Raw genomic sequence first — 23,576 nt, 5'->3', positions numbered from 1 at the left:
GGCAACCAGTATCTATTTCCCTGAGTGGAAGTGTCAAATATTAGATGACAGAAATTTAAGATGAGAGGTGGTAAGTTCAAATGAGATTTGTGAGACAAAGATTTTTTTATGTAGAGAGTGATAGCTGCCTGGAACGTGCTCTCTGGGGAAGCAGATATGCTAGCAGCATTTAAGGGACATTTAAGTAGACACAAATAGGCAGGAAATGGGAGAGATTTAGACTGTGTGTGGATAAATAGTTTTAGATTAACATCATGGTTAGCACAGACTTTGTGAGCCAAAGGTCATGGTCCAGTACTTACTGTTCGGTGTTCAATGTTCTAACCTGGAGTCCTGGTGCTTTCATTGACTTCTACTTGAACTTAATCCTTTTGCTTTTACAACACCGCTTGTTTTCCATGTCTGCAAATGTTTTTGTTCCATTTTGTTGTAGTTGGCTACGCTGAATTTCCTCTGACATCAAACACACTCCAGCTCCCAGCCTGAGGCCAGCATCTCCAGAGTGCAATGCATAATTGGCAAGCTACTGACAGGACTCCACATTGGGACGAATATTACCCATCCCCATTGCACAAAAGAGGCTACTCCACCCATTGTGCCTGCACTGGATTTAGAAGGGAAACTTTCTTCCTTCCTAAGCTGCTTTTTTTGCCAATGATTTTGAGTCTCCATCGTCTGGTCACCAGATCTGTAACTGAAGATCCAAAGCCTGGAAGCATGTCCACCAGGCTCAAGGACAGCTTCCATCCAACTGTTAACACGCTCTTGAATGGGCCTCTTGTACAAAAAGCTGGACTCTTGGCCTCAGAATCTACCTTATTATGATCTTGTACTTTATCATTTAGCTGGACATAGAACATAACACCACATTTCAGGCTCCTTGACCCACAATTAACCTACACTTAAGATCAATCTAGCCCTTCTCTTTTTTTTTCTATCATCCATGTGTCATATCTAAGAGTCTCTTAAATATCATTAATGTATTTGCCTCTACCACCACCCCAGGCAGGGCATTCCACACACCCACCACTCTCTTTAAAAAAGTTTACCTCTGACATACCCCCATGCTGTCCCAAAATTGTCTTAAAATGGTGTCCCCGTGTATTAACCATTTCTGTCCTGGAAAAAGATCTCTGGCTGTCCACTCGATCTTTACCTTCTATCATCTTGTACCCCTCTAACAAGTCACCTTTCATCCTCTTTTGCTCCAAAGAGAAAAGCCATAGCTCGCTCAATCTTTTTCTCATAAGTTATGCTCTCTAATACAAGCAGCCTCTTGCTAAATCTCTGCTGAACCCGTCTAAATCTTCCACATCCTTCCTAATGAGGTGACTAGAACTGAACACAATATTCCACATGTGGTCTATAGAGCTGCACCATTCCCTCATGGCTTTGTACTCAGTCCCTTGACTAATGAAGGCCAACACACTTCTATAAAAGGATTTATGGACCCTAAGATTCCCCCGGTTCCTCTACACTGCTAAGAATCCTGCCTTCAAGTTCTATATGTTGCCATATGTCTCCTGACAAAACACCTGACGTGTATGTGTGTTTCACCTTTTCAGATCTGGTTTCCCGAGGCCTTGTCACATACCAGTTGAATTATTCGTGCTGTTACAACACTCTTCTGCTGGACGAGGAGAGATGCCAGCTGTTTGTGGGCTCAAAGAATTACCTCATTGCCCTCAACCTGAACAACATCAGCAAGCACGAGAAGAAGGTGAGGGAAAGCCCCTGGGTAGCAGGTCAGCTTGGCCTGAGGATTTGAGAAATGGTTCTGCTGGTTCTAAAGTTTAAAGTACACTTATTATCCAAGTATGTATACATTATACAACCTTGAGATTCGACTGCTTACAGGCAGCCACGAAACAAGAAACTTGAAAGAACACAACTTTTAAAAAAAAAGGACCAACACCCAAAGCGCAGAGAGAGAAAAAACATCCACAAATCATGCAAACTATAAAAGCAAGTAACAGCATTCAGAACGAAAGTGAGTCCATAGACCCAAATTGCATTGGTAGTTTGAGAACTGCAGGGTAGTATGAGATGTGTGAAGTTCTGGTTGCTTAGCTGTAGGGAGGATATCATGAAGCTGGAAATGGTGAGGAGGGTTTCATAAAGATGGTACTGGGATTGGATGGCCTGAGCTATTAAGAAAGAACTGGATGGGTTGGGGCTGTTATCCCTGGAGTGAGGGATGATCTTATGAAGGTATATAAAATTACGTTGGGCATAGATGAGGTGGGTGGTCACCGTCTTTTTCCAAGGGAGAAACCAAAGGGTATAGAATTATGGTGAGAGGAGAAAGATTTAAAGAGAATGTGAGTGTCAGATTTTTAACAAGGGTGCTTGATAAATGGAATAGGCTCCCAGAAGATATGGTGGAGATGGGGACAATTGCAACATTTACATGACATATGGAGAGGTCTGTGCATAGGGAAGATTGGACAAACACAGGCAAATGGGACTAGCTCAGGCTGGTATGGATGAGTTGGGCTGAAGGGTCCATTTTTTTGCTGCCTAACTCTTAGACTTCAACGCTAAAAGAGTAGTTCAAAGACTTTCATAAGATTTCTTACCCAAGAAGTATTGTGAATTTTGTTTAAATAAGACTATAAGACCACAGGAGCTGAAAAAAGGCTATTTGGCCCATCGAGTCTGTTCACCATTTCATCACAGGCGATTTATTATCCCTTTCAATCCCATTCTCCTGCCTCCTCTGCACAACCTTTGATAACCTTACTAATCAAGAAACTATCAGCCTCCGCTCTAAATATACCCAATGACTTTGCCTCCACAGCAGACTGTAGCAATGAATTCCATAGATTCACCATCCTCCGGCTAAAGAAACCCCTCCTCATCTCTGTTCTAAAGGGACATCCTCGTATTCTGAGGCTGTGCCCTCTGGTCCTAGGCTCCCCCACTACTGGAAAAATCTTCTCCACATCTACTCTATCTTGGCATTTCAATATTTGTTGGGTTGATAAACAGCCTAGCAAAGATTTCTCCTTTCACTCTCTCCTCATTGGAAGTACCTCTGTCGTCTCAGAAAGATTAAGCTAGCCAGCACCTGTATTCAAGTAAGCCAGTTTGCCTAACATCTGTCAGTGTGCAAATGCTGGAATCCATTACTAAAATATAAAAACAGAACATTATAAATCATAATACATTCAAGTACAGTCAATGTGATCTTATGAAAGGGAAACTGAGTTTGACAAATTTATGCAGGAACCAAGTGTGGATAAATGAGAACTGAAAGCTGCAGTAAACTTGAATTACCAAGGCAGCATGGTCTCTTCTCACTGTTACCATGGGAAGGAGGTACAGAAGCCTTAGGCCCCACACTACCAAGTTTAGGAACAGTTATTACCCTTCACCCATCAGGCTCTTGAACCAAGGTGGATAACTTCACTCATCTCAACTCTGAACTGACTCCACAACCCATGGACTCACTTTCAAGGTCTCTACAACTCATATTCTCAATATATATTTTTGCTATTTGTACAGTTTATCTTCTTTCGCACATTGGTTGTTTGAACATAAGAAATAGGAGCAGGAGTAGGCCATCTGACCCGTTAAGCCTGCTCCGCCAGTCAATAAGATCATGGCTGATCTGGCCATGGACTCATCTCCACCTACCTGCCTTTTCCCCATAACCTGTAATTCCCCTACTATGCAAAAATCTATCCAACCTTGTCTCAAATATATTTACTGAGGTAGCCTCCACTGCTTCATGGGGCAGAGAATTCCACAGATTCACCACTTTCTGGGAAGAACAGCTCCTCCTCCTCATCTCTGTCGTAAATCTACTCCCCCCAAATCTTGAAGCTACATCCCCTAATTCTAGTCTCAACTATCAGTGGAAACGATTTCCCTGCCTATATCTTGTTTATCCCTTTCATAACTTTATATGTTTCTATAAGTTCCTCTCAATCTTCTGAATTGTCAGTCTTTGTATAGTTTTTCATTGATTCTATTGTATTTCTTTGTGCTATTGTGAATGCCTGCAAGAAAATGAATCTCGGGGTAGTGAACTGTACGGTGACATAAATGTACTTTGATAATAAATTTACTCTGGTTTTTGAAGACACTCAAAATATCACGGAAAATGTTACTGTGCACAATAGGTGTTCATGGTTTTAGGATTAATATATAAACAAGGAAAGAGGATTAACTGACTAGCAGAAAACAGAGTCAAGCTGCTTTGGTTGCTTTCAGTTTGGAAAGCTGTAATTAAGTGGGGTCCCACAGGGATCAGTGCTGGGGCTTTGGCAGTTTATAATCTTTGCTAATGACATAGGTGTAGGGCAAAACAAAGCACGTTGTGCGCAGGACGCAAAGAGTTTGCAAAAGGGCGTAGATATGTTAAGTGAATGGGCAAAAAAACGACAATATAAAATGAGGAAAAGGATGTTATCTCATCTGCGATGATCAAAAGGGAACTATTGTTTCAATGGAACCACTTCAGAATGGTATTGTCCTAAGGGGTCTGGATATTCTCATCCTTGAACACACAAAATTACCTTACCTGTGTAGCAGGTACTAGAACATAGAACAATACAGCAGAGTAGAGGCCCTTCGGCCCATGATGTTCTGCTGACCTTTCAGTCTGCTCCACAGTCAACATAACCCATCCCTCCTATGCAACTCATAACCAACAATTTTTGTCTTTTATCCATGTGCCAATTTAAGACTCTCTTAAATGCCCCTAATATACAGTAACAGCTTCTACCGCCACTCTATGTGTAAAAAGATCTTACCTCTGACATCTTCACTGAACTTTCCTCCACTCACCTCCAAAGAATGCAGTCACGTATTGACCATTGCCACCCCGGAGGAAAAGGTGCTTTCTGTCCACTCTGTTAATGCTTTTTATGATCTTATACACCAATATCAAGTCACCTCTTACTTTCTTCGTTCCTGACAGTGACACAATAGCTTGGTAGTTAGTGTAACTCTGTGACAGTGTGCCAGTGACCTACATGCAATCTTGTCACTGTCTGAAAGGTGTTTGTCCTTTCTTCCTGTGGCCATTTCTTCCATGGTGTACATTCTGTGCCCTGGTTTCCTCCCAAATTCCAAAGTGTAGGTTAATTGGTCACGTGGGTGTAATTGGGTGGTGTGAGCTAGTTGGGCCAGAAGGGATTGTAACAATTCAGTATCTTTGAATAAATAAAGGAAAAAGCCCTTGCTTGCACAACCTTTCCCCATAAGACAATTTAGGAGGTTGGGCTTGAGTGAAAAAGTGACGGGATATAGTGGCAGGAAACCTACCTGATATCTGTACAGAATATTGATGGGACCATACCTGGCGTTTAACCCTCAGTTTTAGCCTCAATTCAGAGGGGATGTGAGACCTTGCATGGTGGGGTGGCGGTGCATGTCTACCAAAGGAGGTGTGAGGCACTTCTTCTCACCGCCAGCCTTGGGCAAGGTGTAGCACCTGCTTCGCCCCACAATCAGGGTCACAGGAAGCTACGGCAGCAGGCGGTGGATAGTCTTATGAGCAGCCCGGTGCACGTCACAAGTCCTGGTTATGTGACCACTGACACCAGCCAGACAGTCTCTGAAGAGTGTTGATAATGGCTGCGGTCACCCGTTTTGTAAAGACACTGCCCAGAAGAAGGCAGTGGCAACCCACTCGTGTAGAAAAATTTACCGGGAACAATCCTGGTCAAAGACCGTGATCGCCCATGCCATACGACACGGTGCATAATGATGGCGATGAGTATACACTGCTCTGAGGATGGGGTACATTGGAAGGTGAATGTTCGGTTGTTTAGTTTTGCCACTCTTAATCCAGATGCCTGATCTTGTGAGCTGTGATATTACATATTTTGATGGCAAGTATTAAAAGCAGAGCAAACCTAGCTGTTTGCATAATGCTGTTACAGTGCCAGCATCAGTGATCCAGGTTCAATTCCGCCGTTGCCTGTAAGAAGTTTGTACCTCCCCCCCGTGACCACGTGTGTTTCCTTCAGGTGCTCTGGTCTCTTCCCACGTGTCGGGCCGGAATCTCTAATTAAAAGCAGATATCTTACTCACACTTCTCGCTCCTATGTGTTGGGATCCTGCTGTGTACCACTTTCCACATTTGTCCAGCGCACTTCTGCTTCAGTGAGTGTAAAGTGGTTTTCAGTTGATCCTGAGAAGCACTGCATGTGCCCCTTCTGCATAAGAGAGCACGGCCGGAGACGTGTGCACAGCAAGATCCCACAACTAGCAATGTGTTGACAATTCTCCACCTGCCCCAGTGACATTGGCTAGGGATTATGTATTGGCCTTTCACTGGAGGTATCACTCAGCTTTTCTTCAAAATACTGCCACTGGTTTATTTGTAGTCACTGTAATAAACAGACGGGGTCTCAAATTATAGGATAAAGGCCACCATTGTTTTGGTCAAGTTCTTTTCTTACAGGTTTTTTTTGGGGTTTCCTTGTTTTGTGGCTTCCTGTTAGAAGACAAATTTCAAGACTGTAAAATAGCTACATCCTTTGAACTTTGAACTCTGTGCTTCATTGGCTAGTCAGTGCAAGTGCTGGCTGGGTTACCCTGTAGGTAAGAGTCAAGAGCACTATGGACACTTTAGCTTGGCTGAAGTTTCACTGATGCACTCATTCTCCACCCAGAGCCACAAGTAAGGAGATTTTACTGGGGAAGTATTGATAGGGAGAATGCATGCAGACTTTTTCCCCTCAGGCTGGGCGAGACGAGAACTAGAGATCATGGATTTAGGGTGAAAAGCGAAATCTTTACAGGAAATTTGAGGAGGATCTTCCTCACTCAGAGACTGGTGTGAGGGTGAAACTTAGATTTAAATGAGCTTTATTTATCACATGTACATAAAACATACAGTGAATGTGTTAGCATCAAATGAAATCAGTGAAGATCGTACTGGGCAGACTGTAAGTGTCTGCAAACTTCCATCCCCAACATAACATGCCCACAGCTCACAGAGCCTCACTGTATGTCTTTGGGATATGGGAAGAAACCAGAGCAAACCAAAGCACTCAGAGGAAACCCACATGTTCACAGAGAGTGCATACAAACTCCTTACAGACAGCGGCGGGAATTGAGCCTTGATCAGTAATCGTTGACACTTTAAAGTGATGCACTAACTAGTACGCTACCATCCCGCCCCACTTCAAGTTGCCAACAAAAATGGTGGATGAAGTTTAATTGTAATGTTTAAGACAGGTTTCGATAGGTACACGGGTGTGAATAGGCCGAACGTCAGGCAGGTTATCGTGGGCAAACTAGGCCGAAGAACTTACTTCTGAGCTCTAGTAGTGCTCTAGTACGTGATGATGTGAAAATGCCTTTCAGTAACCATTGGGTTAAATTTTAATTGGCAGATCAGTCTTGTGCTTGTGAGAGTTTTGTGTTTAATGATCAAACTGTGTTTGTAACTCTGGGGTTTGGATCCCGTTGGGAGGGTTCATGACCCATCGTTCTGGCAGGCTGGTGTTGCATTGAACTCACTCTGGTTGTCTGTCTTTCAGATTTACTGGCCGGCCCCTGTGGAGTGGAGAGAGGAATGCAACTGGGCAGGAAAAGATTTACACGTGAGTGAGCCCACTTACAATTGTCCTTGCGCACCATTTGACGGGCAGTACCACAGCCACCATGAACCAACAGGGGTCTTCCCTAATCTCCAGCCCTGAAACACATTCATAGCCATGTATTACTGATTGTCTGAACGCAGAAGACTGGTCAAAATATTTTTTTGGAAGTGTTGTGTCCTCAAATTTTTTTTTTTTTTTGCTTATGATAAACCACCTAAAGCTGAACACAAATATAAGTTCGGACTACTTGTATCACATGGGAATTTGGAGAAACAAGAAATTAACTTTTATTGAATATAGTATGTTTAATTGCATAATAGTGTGAATGCTTTGCAATAGTTCAACTCCACTAAAATGTTTTGTTGATGACTTTCATTTAGACTGTGTCTGAGGCTTCTCACTTTAGTGTCCAACAATAATCAGCCAGCATTGATGGATTCCGGTTACCCTGATTACAATGTCCTGTTGAAACCTTTCACTGTGTTTGTCACTGACAGTGCTAAGATTTGCAGGGAAGAAGTCTAAATGGAAATGCAGAAAATTAATCTTTACTGACATGTTGCGCTTTATGGTTTTGTATGTTTGAAGGATGTTGCTCAACCAGCTGCATGTAGTTTGGTACTCTGTAACCAAGAAAATTTTCAACAACATTCTTGAAAGCCTTCCATGTGATTTTCACCAGTCCCACTAGAAGTTCTTTTAAATGTCTGTCATCGATGTCCTGTTTGATTTGTGGACCAACAAGAATGCCTTTTTAATCTTGGCATCAGTTATTCTGACTTGAATTATGAATTGAAATAGCAAATATAGGCAATTTTTTAAAAATAGTGTGTGGTAGGGAAATTTCATGCTGATTTTCATGATCAGCAGTCCAAAATCCATAAGATACACCCAAGAGTATTCAGGAAGCAAAATCTTTGTTGCCCAGTGAAATCGGAAACGTTACGCAAGTATTAAGAGCACATTGAAGAGTTGTCCTGTCCCAGAAGGTGGGAAGCAAGTTTGGCAGCAGGTATCTGGATACGGATGGACATTTGGTGTGTATCATAAATATTGCCTCACTTTTGAGGAAGAATATTAGTTCCTCGTAACTGTGTGCTGAGCTTGGATGAAGACTGTGAGAAGGTCTTCAATATCTGCTTCACAGAACCATAGGACATTACAACACAGAAGCAGGCCTTTTGGCCCTTCTTGGCTGTGCTGAACCATTTTTCTGCCTAGTCCCACTGACCTGCACCTGGCCCATGTCCCTCCATACACTACTCATCCATGACCCTGTCCAAGATTTTCTTAAATGTTAAAAGTGAGCCCCCATTTACCACTTCATCTGGAAGCTCATTCCACAGTCCCACCACTCTCTGCGTGAAGAAGACCCCCCCAATGTTCCCTTTAAACTTTTCCCTCTTCATCTTTAACCCATGTCCTCTGGTTTTTTTTCTCCCCTAGCCTTAATGGAAAAAGCCTGCTTGCATTCACTCTATCTATACCCATCATAATTTTATATACCGCTATCAAATCTCCCCTCATTCTCCTATGCTCCAGGGAATAAAGTCCTAACCTATTCAACCTTTCTCTGTAACTCAGTTTCTGAAGTCCTGGCAACATCCTTGTAAACCTTCCCTGCATTCTTTCAACCTTATTAATATCCTTCCTGTAATTCGGTGATTCCTGTAATTCATCTGGCAGCACCAATTGCTGCTGGTTATCAAGACCTTTTTTTAAATCCAAGCTGTAACATCAACTTGCAAATTTTGCCACCACTGAGTTCTTCAGTTCCTTGTTTCCATGGTTCAGCATCTCCTGTGTCCGCAACAAACACATTTTCTTTCTTAAAAACAAGTGGTGCGACGGTAATGCAGCAGTTAAATTAGCAGAATAGCATTGAGTTCAAATCCTTCCATGCAGCTGTGGAATTTAAACTTACTTAATTCAATTATCTGGAATTGCTTAAAGTGAAAGCTGGTCTTAGTAATGGTTATTAAAACCCATCTGGTTTACTACTATCTGTCAGTGGGGGAGGTCGATAGACTCTATAGACTATTCGGGCACAAACATGAGAAAATATCGATTGAATGTCGATTTCTTAAACTTCCAGTAATTGCCCCTTCCCTCTCCTTCACCATTCTCCATTCTCATTTTTCTCTCTCACCTTATCTCCTCACCTGCCCATCACCTCCCTCTGGTGGTCCTCCCTCTTCCTTTTCTTCCATGGTATTCTACCCTCTCCTTTCAGAATGCCTCCATCTCCAGCTCTTTATCTCTTTCACCAACTTCCCCGTCCCTTCACCCCTCTCCCTCTCCTGCTTTCACCTTGTACTTCTTCCCCCACCCCCAACCTTTTTACACTGACTTTTTCTAGTTCTTATGAAGGGTTTCAGCCTGAAAAGTCAACTGTTAACTCTTCTCCGTAGAGGCTACTTGGCCTGCTGAGTTCCTCCAGCATTTTGTGTATGTTGCTCAGACTACCAAGTCAGGCTTGTGCGTGACTTCAGATCACAGTAATATGGTTGACTTTTGACCGCTCTGTAATTCTCTGTAGGTCGTTTGTCTAACATTAGTTCATTTGGACCAGGGTCTCATTTAATTCGGTGAGGTAGCTTGTGACATTTTATCAAGTTCCACTGAGATGTAACACTGAGCGTCATAGGATGTCATTCCTGCCTGTGGCCATCAAACTTTACAACTCCTCCCTCGGAGTGTCAGACACCCTGAGCCAATAGGCTGGTCCTGGACTTATTTCCACTTGGCATAATTAACTTATTATTATTTAATTATTTATGGTTTTATATTGCTATATTTCTACACTATTCTTGGTGCGGCTGTAACAAAACCCAATTTCCCTCGAGATCAATAAAGTACGTCTGTCTGTCTGTTAAAAGCAACAACCAAACTGCTGGAGGAACTCTGTGGGTCGAGCAGCATCCGTAAGGGGAAAGGAACGGTCGAAATTTCAGGGCAAAGCCGACATCAGGATTAGGGTTTTGATCTGAAACATCAAGAGTTCCTCTCCCCCAGCAGATGCTCAGTCTGCTGAGTTCCTACAGCAGAATCGTTTCTTGCTCTGGATTCCAGCATCTGTAATCTATTGTGCCTCGATTTCTCACTGTTCAAACTAAACTACAGTTCAGAAGTGGTAATTTTTAGAACTTATTTATTGAGATACAGTGAGGAATAGGCCCTCCCGGCCCTTCGAGCCATGCTGCCTAGCTAACCACCAATCTAATCGTGGGACAACTTAACAATAACCAGTAAACCTACCAACAGTCTTTGGAACGTAGGAGCAAACTGGAGCACCCAGAGGAAACCCATGAGGTTACAGGGAGACCGTGCAAACTCTTCACAGGCAGTAGCAGGAATTGAACCTGGGTCGCTGGTAAAATGTTGTTCTAACCACTGCACTTCCCTTGCCGCCCCATTCTTTGAGCTGTACACAAAACCTTATGGGGCTTGACAGATTAGATGCGGAGCTGATGTTCCCTGGGCTGGGATGTCAGCAACAAGAGGTCACGGTCTGAAAAAAAATGTGATCAAGCTTGCTGGACTTAGGCAAGGACAAATTTCTTCCCTCAGAGGGTGGTGAATTTTTGATATTCTCCATTCACTAGTACAGGTCAATTAATCTTAGAGTAGGTTAAAAGGTCGACACATCGTGAGCTGAAGGGTTTGTATTATGTGCAATCTTCTGTGCTTTTGTTGTTTAATAGGAGTGTTGAAGTTCAGTTGTCACTGATATTCAAAACAAAGTTTGTTAGATTTTTTGGATATTAAGGGCTTCATGGAATTAGGGGTCTTTCCAGGAAAGATTAAGTCCTTTTACCAGGGAGGGGGTGCTAAAATCAAGAGGATTAAGATTAGAGTCACGAGATTTAAAAGGGATATCAGGGGCATGTTCTTCACACAAGGGTGGTACAGCTTTGGAATGAACAGTCAGAAACAGTGGTTGAGGCAGACACCTTAGTGATATTAAAAGCTATGCAGACAATAGCTGCACAATGGTGCAGCAGTCAGCATTACACTTTTACAGTGCCAGTGGCCAAGGTTCAGTGTTGCCACTGTCTGTGAGGAGGTTGTGTGTTCTCTCTATGACTGTGTTGATTGCCTCTGGGTGTTCTGGTTTCCTCCCACCTTCTAAAGACTTATGAGTGCATAGCTGAATTGGTCAGATGGTATAATTGAGTGAATTGGGCTTGTTTCTCCAGAAGGGCCTGTTACTGTGCTGAACCTTTAAGTAAGGAAATAATTAAGTACATGAGTAGGAGAAGTTTAGAGGGCTAGGGGCCAAATGCAGGCAGATGGGACTAGCATGCTGGGAAACACAACTGGCATAGACAAGATGGCCGAAGTGCCTGTTCCCAGGCTGTGTGAATTCTATGATTCTAAAGAGGAAATAGATCAGACTGTCTTTTTGAAGAGCAGAGATAATCCCGGGGCTAATAACCTACTCCTACTTCTCATTCTTTTGTATTTGTATTGCCTTTATGGCATTTGTTTAGTTTATAATATTTTCGCTTTAGTAATTCGTTTGTTAGCATTTTCTAGTTAAAGTTAAGATTGTTCAAAGTAACTTCGTTGTCTGTGATATATCGCGGCATGCAATGACATCACACCCGGTTTCGCCGCGTCTTGTGCGAAAATACCGGTTTGGAGAAACGGGAAGTAGGGGGCTCACGTGTAGGATCAGCGCAAGAAAAATTGTCTTTCTACGCACTAGAAACATAGTGAAGCAACGCTGTAAGTTCGTGAGATAATGGATATGTTGAATTAAAATGTTAATGCTGATTCTGTTAAAAGTAATGACGGTTGATAAGGTTTATGTTTTCGTTAGTTAAAGAGTTGCGGATAGTTTGTGTTGAAGTGTATTTAAAGCAGTCAATGGCGTAGTTAGATTCTGACTGTATGCTGCATTTTAATGGAATGTAATTGTTGTAGTTTACTTTTGCAAGTATTTACGATGAATCAAGAAGGAAACAAATACTGTACAAATCTTGTATTGTTTTATCAACAGTTTTCAACATACATTAATGAGGAAGAGTGAACAGTAAATGGTTAATCTTACTGCGATCCTGTTTTCATTGACTACGGTTTACCTCAGTGTTTAGTTCAGTGTTCTTTAAGAGAACACTACAGTATTCTTTAAGAATGTTATAGCCAGGGGGTGGTAATGGGGACAAGCTCCCATCCCACTACCTATTAAATGCTCCTATTAACTGCAGTACAGTACAAAGTAAAAATGAGACAATGTTTTTCATGACCATGGTGTTACATGAAACAGTACAAAAACTAGACTGAACTATAAAGGAAAAACAACACAGAGAGAAAAAAAACACATAGCAACTACACTAGACTACAGACCTACCCAAGACTGCATGAAGTGCACAAAACTGTGCAGACATTACAATAAATAATAAGCAGGACAATAGGGCAGTAAGGTGTCAGTCCAGGCTCTGGGTATTGAGGAGTCTGATAGTTTGGGGGAAGAAACTGTTACATAGTCTGGTCGTGAGAGCCTGAATGCTTCGGTGCCTTTTCCCAGACAGCAGGAGGGAGAAGAGATTGTTTGAGGGGTGCATGGGGTCCTTCATAATGCTGTTTGCTTTGCGGATGCAGCATTTAGTGTAAATGTCCGTGATGGTGGGAAGAGAGACCCTGATGATCTTCTCAGCTGTCCTCACTATCCGCTGCAGGGTCTTGCGATCCGCGATGGTGCAATTTCCGAACCAGGCAGTGTGCGTCTCAAGTAGCCTTTGTCAACCAAGTTCACAAGTTCACCAAGCTGAGCTACTAATCCAGCGAAACTGTTTCTATTGACAGAAGAAGGGGCAAAGGTGGGTTACTGGCTCTTTAAAAAAGCAGTAGCTTCAGGCAGATGTGGCTCATCAGTCATGGTTGGCAGCTTATCTAGGAGAAGGAACACTGATCTCAAACCTCCACTGCCTTATGACCAAACTCACTCATGGGGAAGACTTCAGGAGTAAACCCCGAGGAAAAATCCAGAGCTGGAGTCTCGAAGACAATCCAACATTGAGCTCAATGCTGACTAGTGGCTCCTGTGATGCTGCTGGTGCCAAACTGTATCGATCTCTGTCATTCCTTTGGGTTCATCATATGTGTGGAGAGGGGGAGCTTGCTACATGGGCAACAGCTTGTGTTCCATATCTTACTGCCCAGGCTTGAGTATCTAGACAGCTGGGACACAACATCCATGGTCAACCCTGACCGACAGAGACCCTCACTCACTTCTCTTCCTTCTACATTATTAATGCAAGTTTTCTTTTGTTAATCAACAGACCGGCTCATGAATGAGGTTTTTGAGGCAGTGCCGAAAAATAACTAGCAATTTATGACCGAGGTGAAGAGACAATACTTAATATAAGGAGAATGTAATGAAAGGTTGCTGTTTGGAGAAATGCATAGTTGTACAGTTTTTATTTGTTGGCTGGAACTGTTCTTTGGGTAAGACAATGAGCGCACTGTCTGATGCTTTACTGAAGATTCTGGCTTAGTCAATGTGTAATAAATTTGTGGTTTAAGAACCCAACTAGCTCATTGGTTTGTTTTCTCGAATCAGAATCAGCCCTTTATCCATCTCTCCCTTGCGTAGTTCACTAGTCTTAGTCTTTCAACTTTAGAACATGGATATTTAGAGTTATAGTGATTGAGTAAAGGAATAGGCAGACCCAGCTGTGCAAAAGGGGTAGTTCAATCTGTGAATATTCAGATTTCAGATTCTGATTTATTCAGATTTCAGTTCCAGCTGTGCAAAAGGGGTAGTTCACCTGGCTGTGAATATTCAGATTTCAGACTCATGTATTTATCACATGTGACTGACTGCTCATTATACTGCTGGCGTTTATAACAGCAAAAAAAGTCCTCCTCCTCTGTCTGTCCTTGACTATCTCCTCTATGGTGTCCCGGGTGTGGTTCAGGGTCCTCATTTCTGCCTGTATGGTACGGCGTCAAGATCTCTTTAGTCTCCCACATTTCCTCTGCCCTTCAGGGGTTTAATGAAGTACTTTCTTGATGATAAATTTGGCCTCTCTGCTCATCACATGCCCAGTCCATTGCCAACGTTTCCTCATGACAATTGTGGCCATGTCCTCTTGGCGACGCTGAAGGAGTAGGGCGTGGTTGGAGATTGTTCTTGGCCTGAAGATATGGATGACTTTATGGAGACTCATGGTATGGAATGATGACAGCTTGGCAAGGTTGGTCTCTATCATGCATCAGCATTCTGACCCATACAAAATGTGTCATTTACTTTTAACAACTAACATACTCAGGGATGTGCTGGCAGCAACCTGCAAATGTTGCCACATGTTCTGGCGCCATCGTGGCGTGACTACAACGTTCAGCAGAACAACACAAACTGCAACAATAGCAGAATGAAACAAGACAACAACAGCAAAACAAGACCCTTTTCCACACTTCCACTCACTCGGCCCCTCACATAAACAGACAGGCCTCCAAACCCAGAACGGGGCACCTCTGTGGTTTTAGTTCTTGGCCCTGGACGCTCAGATGTCAATCTCCTACCTCTAGGTCCTTGGCCCAGATTTGTAGGGTCCAACTTGTGGCCATGTTAACTTCAAAATTCACTCAAAATTATAATACAATCAACTGACCAATGCTAGGTACTCTTGTTCAATCTGGGAAGCTCAAAGTACAATTTAGTATCAAAGTACATATATGTCACTATATACAATCCTGAGATTTGATTTTTTTCAGTAAATCCAAGAAAGACAATGGAATCAGTGAAACACCACTCTCAACAGGATGGAGAAACAACCATTGCGCAAAATACAGCAAACAACAAATATGAAAGAGAAAAAAAAATCAGCAATTAATATTGAGAACATGGGATGAAAAATCCTTGAAAGTGAGCTACAGGTTGTGGGAACAGTGCAATAATGGGGTGAGTGAAGTTCAAGAGGCTGACGTTTGAGGAGTAATAACGGTTCCTGAATCTGGTGGTGTGAGTCCCAAGGCAGCATCATGAAGAGATTATGGCCCAGATGGTCGGTCTGTGCTGCTTTCCCATGACAGCACTCTCTGTAGATGTGCTCAGTGTTGGGGAAGGCTTTACCCATGATGGATTGGGCTGTATCAACTACTTTTTGTATGATTTCGTATTGGCGTTTCCATACTAGGCTGTGATGCAGCCAGTCAATGTACTCTCCCCCACACATCCACAGAAATTTGTCCAAGTTTTAGATGTCATGCCAAATCTTCACCAATTCTTAAGGAATTAAATGCACCTCCGTGCTTTCTTCATAATTGCACTTATGGCCTGGGACCACGACAGATCCTTTGAAATAAAGTTGCTGACACTCTCCACCTCTGATCCTCTGATGAGGACTGGCTCAAGGACTTCTGGTTTCCTCCTCCTGAAGTCAATAATCATCTTGGTCTTGTTGACATTGAATGAGAGTTGGAGGCATATGCTGATTCTTCACCACCTTTGATCCAGCCGACGACTGTGGTGTCATCGGCAAACTCAAATATGGCATTGGAGCGATGGATCAGAGGTGGAGAGAGTGGGCAGTTTCAAGTTCTTGGGTGTCAAGATCTCTGAGGATCTAACCTGGTCCCAACATATCGATTTAGTTATAAAGCAGGCAGGACAACGGCTATACTTCATTAGGAGTTTGAAGAGGTTAGGCATGTCAACAAATACGCTCAAAAAACTTCTATAGCTGTACCATGGAGAGCATTCTGACAGGATGGATCACTGTCTGATATGGAGATGTTACTGCATAGGACCAAAAGAAGCTGCAGAAGGTTGTAAATCTAGTCAGCTCCATCTTGGTGACTAGCCTACAAAGTAGCCAGAACATCTTCAGGGAGCGGTGTCTCAGAAAGGCAGCTTCCATTATTAAGGACCTCCAGCACCCAGGGCATGCCCTTTTCTCACTGTTACCATCAGGTAGGTGGTACAGAAGCCTGAAGGCACACACACAGTGATTCAGGAACAGCTTCATCCCCTCTGCCATCCAATTCCTAAATGGACATTGAATCTTTGGACACCACTTCACTTTTTTTTTAATATACAGTATTTCTGTTTTTACACATTTTTTAATCTATTCAATATGCGTATACTGTCATTGATTTACTTATTTATTATTGTTATTTTTCTCTCTCTGATAGATTATGCATTGTATTGAACTGCTGCTGCTAGGTTAACAAATTTCATGTCACATGCCGGTGATAATAAACCTGATTCTGATTTGTAGCGTCACAGTCCTGAGTATCGAGCAGGTAGAGCAGGGGGCTAAGCACACAGCCTTGTGGTGCACCTGTGCAGAGGGAGATTGTGGAGGAGATGTATCCTGAATCCTAATTATCATATCTCTACCTCTTCTCCTGCTTTTGCTTCCGCCATTCCATTGACAAACCAGAGAGTGAAGACAGTGGAAACTCATTGAACAGTTGTATGAAGCACAACAGGCTCCCTAGTGAAGTGGACATGACCATGTTACACATTCTCTGTCTCCAGTTCCATACTGTGCCGCTGACAACGCCCCCTCAGAATGGCCCATTCTCCTAAGTAGCTAAGAGAGAAGAGCATGCTATAGCAGATGATCCGTCAGTCAGAATGTGAACCTTCACTATCACCTGAATGGAGAGAGGAAATATCCTAGTATGCAGGGATTGACGGCACACTATTTAACAGCAGTTAAATCTATGACAGATGTCAAACACTCACAATATAATGAGATTATCAGCAGTATAATCTGATTTGAATGGGAGATCCTGGATGTTATTTGACCGTGTAGTGTTTTAATTGAGTTTGTGGAAGTTAACACAGATTGTGGCATCCGAACCCAAGATGCTTGCTTCTCTTCCTCTCATCCGACCCTGCAGATTGGACTAAAACTCCAAACATTGGCTATAAGGGTCTCTACTGAATGAGGACCCACAGCAGTGTAGCAGTTAGCGTAAAGCTTTACTGCATTACCGCTGTAAGACACGGGATTGATTCCCTTTGCTGTCTGTAAGGAGTTTCTATCTTCTTCCCATGATTGCATGGTTTCGTCTCGGTGTTCAGGTTCTCTCCCACATTGCAAAGACGTATGGGTTAGAGTTATTCGGTTGTTATGCTGATGCGGGAAGCATGGAGACAGTTGCATGCTACCCGGCGCAATCCTCACTGATTCAACTTGATGCAAGCAACCTATTTCACTGTATCTTTACTTATACATGTGATAAATGAAGCTAATCTCTATCACTTTATAAATAATATTATCTCGTTTCCTTGATGTATGTCTGCAGCACTACTATGGAGAAGTCAATTAACTGATGGATCAGAATCAGAATCAAGTTTAATATCAGTGGCGTAGGTTGTGAATGAAATGTTAACTTTGTGGCAGGAGTTCATGCAATGCATAATAATAGAGAAAAAACATTTGTGTATGTGTGTGTGTTTTTTTAAATAAGTAGTGCAAAAATAGAAATTGAAAAAAGTAGTTAGGTAGAGTTCATGTCCATAATGGAGTCAATGTCCATTTAAAAATTGGCTGGCAGAAGGGAAGAAGCTGTTCCTGAATTGCTGAGTGTGCACCTTCTGGCTTCTGTACCTCCTCCCTGATGGTTACAATGAGAAGAGGACTGTCCTGCTCTGACTTTTGCACCTGAAATCACTTCCCAACTTCAGACTTCAGCCTCTCCAATGCCAGTCTATGCTGGTTTATTTGAGTTGAGAAAGACTTGTATTTGGCCCGCCATAATATTTTGCATTAATCTCTCACGTGTTGGCTCCAAGCGCCATACCCCGGTAAACCTCTTCAGCTGGCGGGCTAAACCACGTGAAGGGGTGGTGTTAACATGGCACCACTGGACGAATGACTTCCATGATGAAGTCACCGGCCGGGGCGGAAAGGATCTCAGGTGAACCATAACGGCCGTGTGTCCACGACCAAGGTGAGCCACCTAGTTGGAGGAATTCGGCTGTGGTCAAACCTGGAGAGGGACAGGTTCCGCCAGGTTTCAGGTGCCCAAGACATGCCACGTGATGAGCACACCGAAAAGCTTGTCATGACGGCGCCCCGACAACTCCACCAGGGGTTAAGGGTGCAAGAAGAAGAAGAATATTTTACAGAGAATAAAAATCTTTTTGAAATGTAGCCACTATTAAGCAGGGTGACTGATAGGTGCACAGGAAAGTCCCATAGGCAGCACAACCTTTTATCAGAATCAGGTTTAACATCACCGGCATATGTCTTGAAATTTGTTGTTTGTGTGACAGCGGTACAGTATAATGATAGAAAATATAAAGTGAATTACACTATATATATTCAATAGTTAAATAGTGCAAAAATAGAAATGAAGTACTGAGATGGTGTTCATGGTTTCACTGTCCGTTCAGAAGTCAGATGGCAGAGGGGAAGCAGTTGTTCCTCAATCAATGAGTGTGCGCCTTCAGGCTCCTGTACCTCCTTCCTGATGGCAACAATGAGAACAGGGCATGACTTGAGTGATGGAATTCCTTAATGAGGCATCATTCTTTGAAGGTGTCATGGATACTAAGGAGGCTAGAGCCCACGATGGAGTTTATAACTCTCTGCAGCTTATTTCAACGCTGTCCAGTAGCCCCCCCCCCCCCCCCCCACCGTATTGTGATGTCAGTTAAAGATCAGTGCCAGCCACAGTACAGGTCGTGTCACTGGGTCTTTTACATATTTTCAGAGTTTAACCTGCCATTCTATCAATCCCGTACAGGAGTGTCAGCTGAGATTTTGTGCTTGAATGCCTGAAGTGGGACTGGAACCCAGGATTTACTGACTCAAAGAGCTGAGAGTGTTACCCACTGTTCCGCAGCTGACACCCTTGTCAGCAGTAGATGGAAGTCGAATGGTTCGTCAGACCTTAACATGAAAGGGCGTGGTTATACCATTTGGTCCATTGAGTCAGCTCTGCCATTTGATAGTGGCTGTTTTTCTCCCCAACCCCATTCTCCTGCCTTCTCCTTGTAACCCTTAACCCCTTTACCAATTAGATATCAATCTCTGCCTTAAAAACACCAATAACATGGCCTCTCTGGCAGCAAATTCCAGACATTCACCATGTTCTGTCTGAAGAAATTCCTTCTCGTCTCAGTTCCAAAGGGATGTCCCTTTCTTCTGTCTGTGCCCTCCGATCCTACCTCTCCTGCTGACGGAAACATCCTCCTCATGTCTGCTACACCCAGGCCTTTCAGTATTCAACAGGTTTCAAAAGGCCTCCCCCCTCGCTCCATCCATCTGAATTCCTTTGAGTACACATCCAGATCCTGAAGTCAAACACTCCTCGTACATTCTTAAATTTCCCAGATCATTCTTTTGAATCTCCTCTGGACACTGTCCAGGATCGGCACAAACTTCCTTGGATACGGGGCCCAAAACTCTTTGTAATATTCCAGATGCTGCTGACCAACACCTTCTGACCGCTTGTGATGTCATCTGTTTGTACCCCAGTGAAGCTGCTGGTCTTCAGTCCCTTGACCCCAATTCTGGAAGCTCGTTTGACTTGCTAATGTGCCTCCATTTATAATGTGACCCCTGAAAGCTGTGGAGATTCTGTCTTGCGGCTGGTGAAACGTTACCTTTGTTGAGTAGCTTGTCGCAGAGCTTTGTGAAAACACTCAGATATGAATTAATGACTTAGAACTCCAGGACCTACGCAGCTGAATGTAGTAACTTCCCCACTCTCAGCCTGTTCAGTTACACACCACCTGCTGGATATTACACTTGGGATTTGGGGTTGGACGGGGAGCTGATTTGCAGTCCTGATGGATGAGCTCATCCCATTACAGATCTGACAAGGCGCTGGAGAGGAGTGTGCATGAACAGCTGGCTGCATACCCTTGAAAACCTCCAAACATAAATGTTGCTGGATTTAAGGTTCAGTGCATTAGCAGGGTGATTAATGTGGCTATGAGGCAGTGTCTGTGCAAGAGTTATCTTTTTAGACCAAAGAACCTTCATTGAATGTAAGAACACAGAGCATAGAACGAGTGTTCACTCATTCATTCATTCATTCATCTGCCATGTCGTAGGACATGGGTGATCATGGACTTTCCATGACCATGATTGCTCTTGACAAAAAGTGAAGTGATGTCCAAAGATTCAATGTCCACTTAGGAATTGGATGGTAGAGGGGAAGAAGCTGTTCCTGAATCGCTGAGTGTGTGCCTTCAGGCTTCTGTACCTCCTCCCTGTTGGTAACAGTGAGAAAGGAAATGCCCTGGGTCCTGAAGGTCCTTAATAATGGAAGCTGCCTTTCTGAGACACCATTTCCTGAAGATGTTCTGGCTACTTTGTAGGCTAATCACCAAGATGGAGCTGACTAGATTTACAACCTTCTGCAGCTTCTTTTGGTCCTATGTAGTAACACCTCCATATCAGACAGTGATCCATCCTGTCAGAATGCTCTCCATGGTACAGCTATAGAAGTTTTTGAGTGTATTTGTTGACATGCCAAACCTCTTCAAACTCCTAACAGCCGTTGTCCTGCCTGCTTTATAACTACATCGATATGTTGGGACCAGGTTAGATCCTCAGAGATCTTGACACCCAAGAACTTGAAACTGCCCACTCTCTCCACCTCTGATCCATCGCTCCAATGCCATATTTGAGTTTGCCGATGACACCACAGTCGTCGGCTGGATCAAAGGTGGTGAAGAATCAGCATATGCCTCCAACTCTCATTCAATGTCAACATGACCAAGATGATTATTAGATACTAGGCAGTACCTTTACAAGATGGATGACCCCAACCATTATCAATACTCTTCAGAGATTGTCTGCCTGGTATCGGTGGTTGCGTAACCAGGACTTGTGATAGAAACATAGAAATCCACAGCACATTAAAGGCCCTTCAGCCCACAATATTGTGCCAATCAGGTAACCTACTCTAGAAATTGCCTAGAGTTTCGCTGCTGCATAGCCCTCTATTTTCCCAAGCTCTATGTACCTATCTAAGAGTCTCCTAAAAGACCCTATTTCACCAGCTGCTCATACGACCATCCACCACCTACTCCCATGGCTTCACGTGACCCTGATCAGGAGACTAAATAGGTGCTACATCTTGCCCAAGGGTAACCTGCAGGGTAGTGGAAGGAAGGAGCACCTCACACTGCCTTTGATAGAGATGTATCTCCACCCTGTCACCCTAGACATGCAATTTATCAGTGATAATAAAACTATGATTCTAACTAGCTGCCTGTCCATCTTACACCCCTGCTCAGAACATGAATCATCCTGGACCCCTGTCTCAACGCTGCCCTTTGTAGTGACATCACTCCACTCCACTCAGTCCTGAATGCAGTTTTTTTTACCCCAAATGTTGACGTTTCCTTTCCCCTGCTGAGTTCCTCCAGCAGAGTGTTGTTTCCATCCCTTGTGTCTCCCTTGCCCACTCTCACAGTGCCCAGAAATCTGCTTCTTTCTGTAATGGTCTGTTAACAGATGGCAGGAGAGATAACAAGAGCTGTTAGCACGCTGTATGATCACTCAGTGTCTCATTACTTAAGGGAGAGCTCTGACAGCCTGAAAGAGATACGTGACCTATTGCTTGACATTTACCAACGTCTGAGAACTTGAGGCGCTTCTGACAGGGTGCCTGTCGTATCAATGGTTAGAAAAGTGCCAGGGGGTAAACAGGTCAGGATGGCAGGGCTCAGCGGGGCAGCTCAAGGCAAGAGCAGGATTTCACCAGCACTCCAACCTCCAACGTCTGATCAGTTGGTCTCCGGCGAGTGTCTAGTGGGATAAAACAATGAGAAATGGACACGAGACGGAACCAGTTGTGAGATACTGCTGATGTTTCATAAGACATTGGGCATCAAAGGTTATAGGGAGATCCCAGGAAAATGGACATGATGGAATAACAGAACAAACTCAATGGGGTGACTGTCCTATGTTCTTATTGTTTTATGGACTATCTATTACTTACCTAAATGTCTTTAACTGTTGTTATTTTACCTGTCTAAACCACTTCCTCTGACAGTTCATTATCAGATTCTCTCTTCTTCGGCCCTTTATCCCTTCCACCTATCACCTCGCAGTTTCTTATTTGACTCCTCATCCCCACCTTCTCCCTCACCTGTTTTTATCTGTCCCCTGCCTACCTACCTACTGCCAGTTACGCCACTGGCGTTTAGGGCAGCAATGAAGGCTGCCATCTCTGGTGGTGCTCAGGGATCCCTTGATCCTGTCAGTAGCTCGGTTTTCACTACTGTCAGTCATGCAAGTGCTGGGTGGAGGCAGGAAGAACATTGCACTCTGGTATAGAAGGATTCTTCATTGCTGTTTGCATAACAGTTTTATTTTACCAGTCGTAGTATTAGCCCTGAGCTGAACCCCCACCCCCACCAAATCTAGAGGACTGGTCTCTACCCTTTGACCTATTTGGCACGGGTGACCCTACCAAGAGCCAAAGCATAAAGCCCTGACCCCAGCCAACGTAGCTCTCCGGGTCATTGAAGCAGACGAGCCTCCAAATCACAACAAAGTTGTGGTCCTCTTGGAGGAATCTATCCCCTGCAACACACACAAAATGCTGGAGGAACTCAGCAGGTCAGGCAACATCTGTGGAGAGGAATAAACAGTTGATGTTTGAGGCTGAGACCCTTCAGGATTTCTATCTCCTGCCAGCTTGTACTCTTTCCCCCCGCCCCCACTTTCGTATTCTGGCTTCTTCACTCCTCCTTTCCAGTCCTAATGAAGGGTCTTGGCTGAAACGTCGATGGTTTATTTCTCTCCATAGATGCTGCCTGACCTGCAGTGAATGAGAGGCAATAGGAGTTTGAGTTTGTGATGTGCATTGGATGTTGAAATGATAAAAGAGGATCTGTAGCAGGGACGATCGAAAAAGTAAGAGTGATCAGCTCTTCCTTGGGCTTTATGAAAATGCTATCTTACACAGGCAAAGACTTACCCCAAGTAAGGAATCAGCAGGCTATTATGACAGAGATGAGGCCTCTGCAGAGTTTCTCCAGATCTTTTTGTGTGTTATTGCTTATAATCTCATTGCAGT

At 43.5% G+C, this 23,576-nt stretch overlaps 1 protein-coding gene across 6 annotated transcripts in view; it reads left to right on the top strand.

The window, feature by feature from the left end:
* sema3b (sema domain, immunoglobulin domain (Ig), short basic domain, secreted, (semaphorin) 3B) overlaps positions 1-23,576 on the top strand; it is a 229,612-nt gene that overhangs the window by 108,106 nt on the left and 97,930 nt on the right. For all 6 annotated transcript variants that reach the window (XM_059944009.1, XM_059944014.1, XM_059944011.1 and 3 more), the window contains exons 3-4: positions 1,566-1,720; positions 7,503-7,565. In XM_059944009.1, coding sequence (XP_059799992.1) covers positions 1,566-1,720; positions 7,503-7,565 — 218 coding nt within the window. The remainder of the gene's footprint in view (positions 1-1,565; positions 1,721-7,502; positions 7,566-23,576) is intronic.

Source organism: Hypanus sabinus, chromosome 19 (genome assembly GCF_030144855.1).
Source record: "Hypanus sabinus isolate sHypSab1 chromosome 19, sHypSab1.hap1, whole genome shotgun sequence".
Classification (NCBI taxonomy): domain Eukaryota; kingdom Metazoa; phylum Chordata; class Chondrichthyes; order Myliobatiformes; family Dasyatidae; genus Hypanus; species Hypanus sabinus.
The sequence above is the reverse complement of the archived record's forward strand: the minus strand, read 5'-3'. Positions and strand labels throughout refer to the sequence as shown.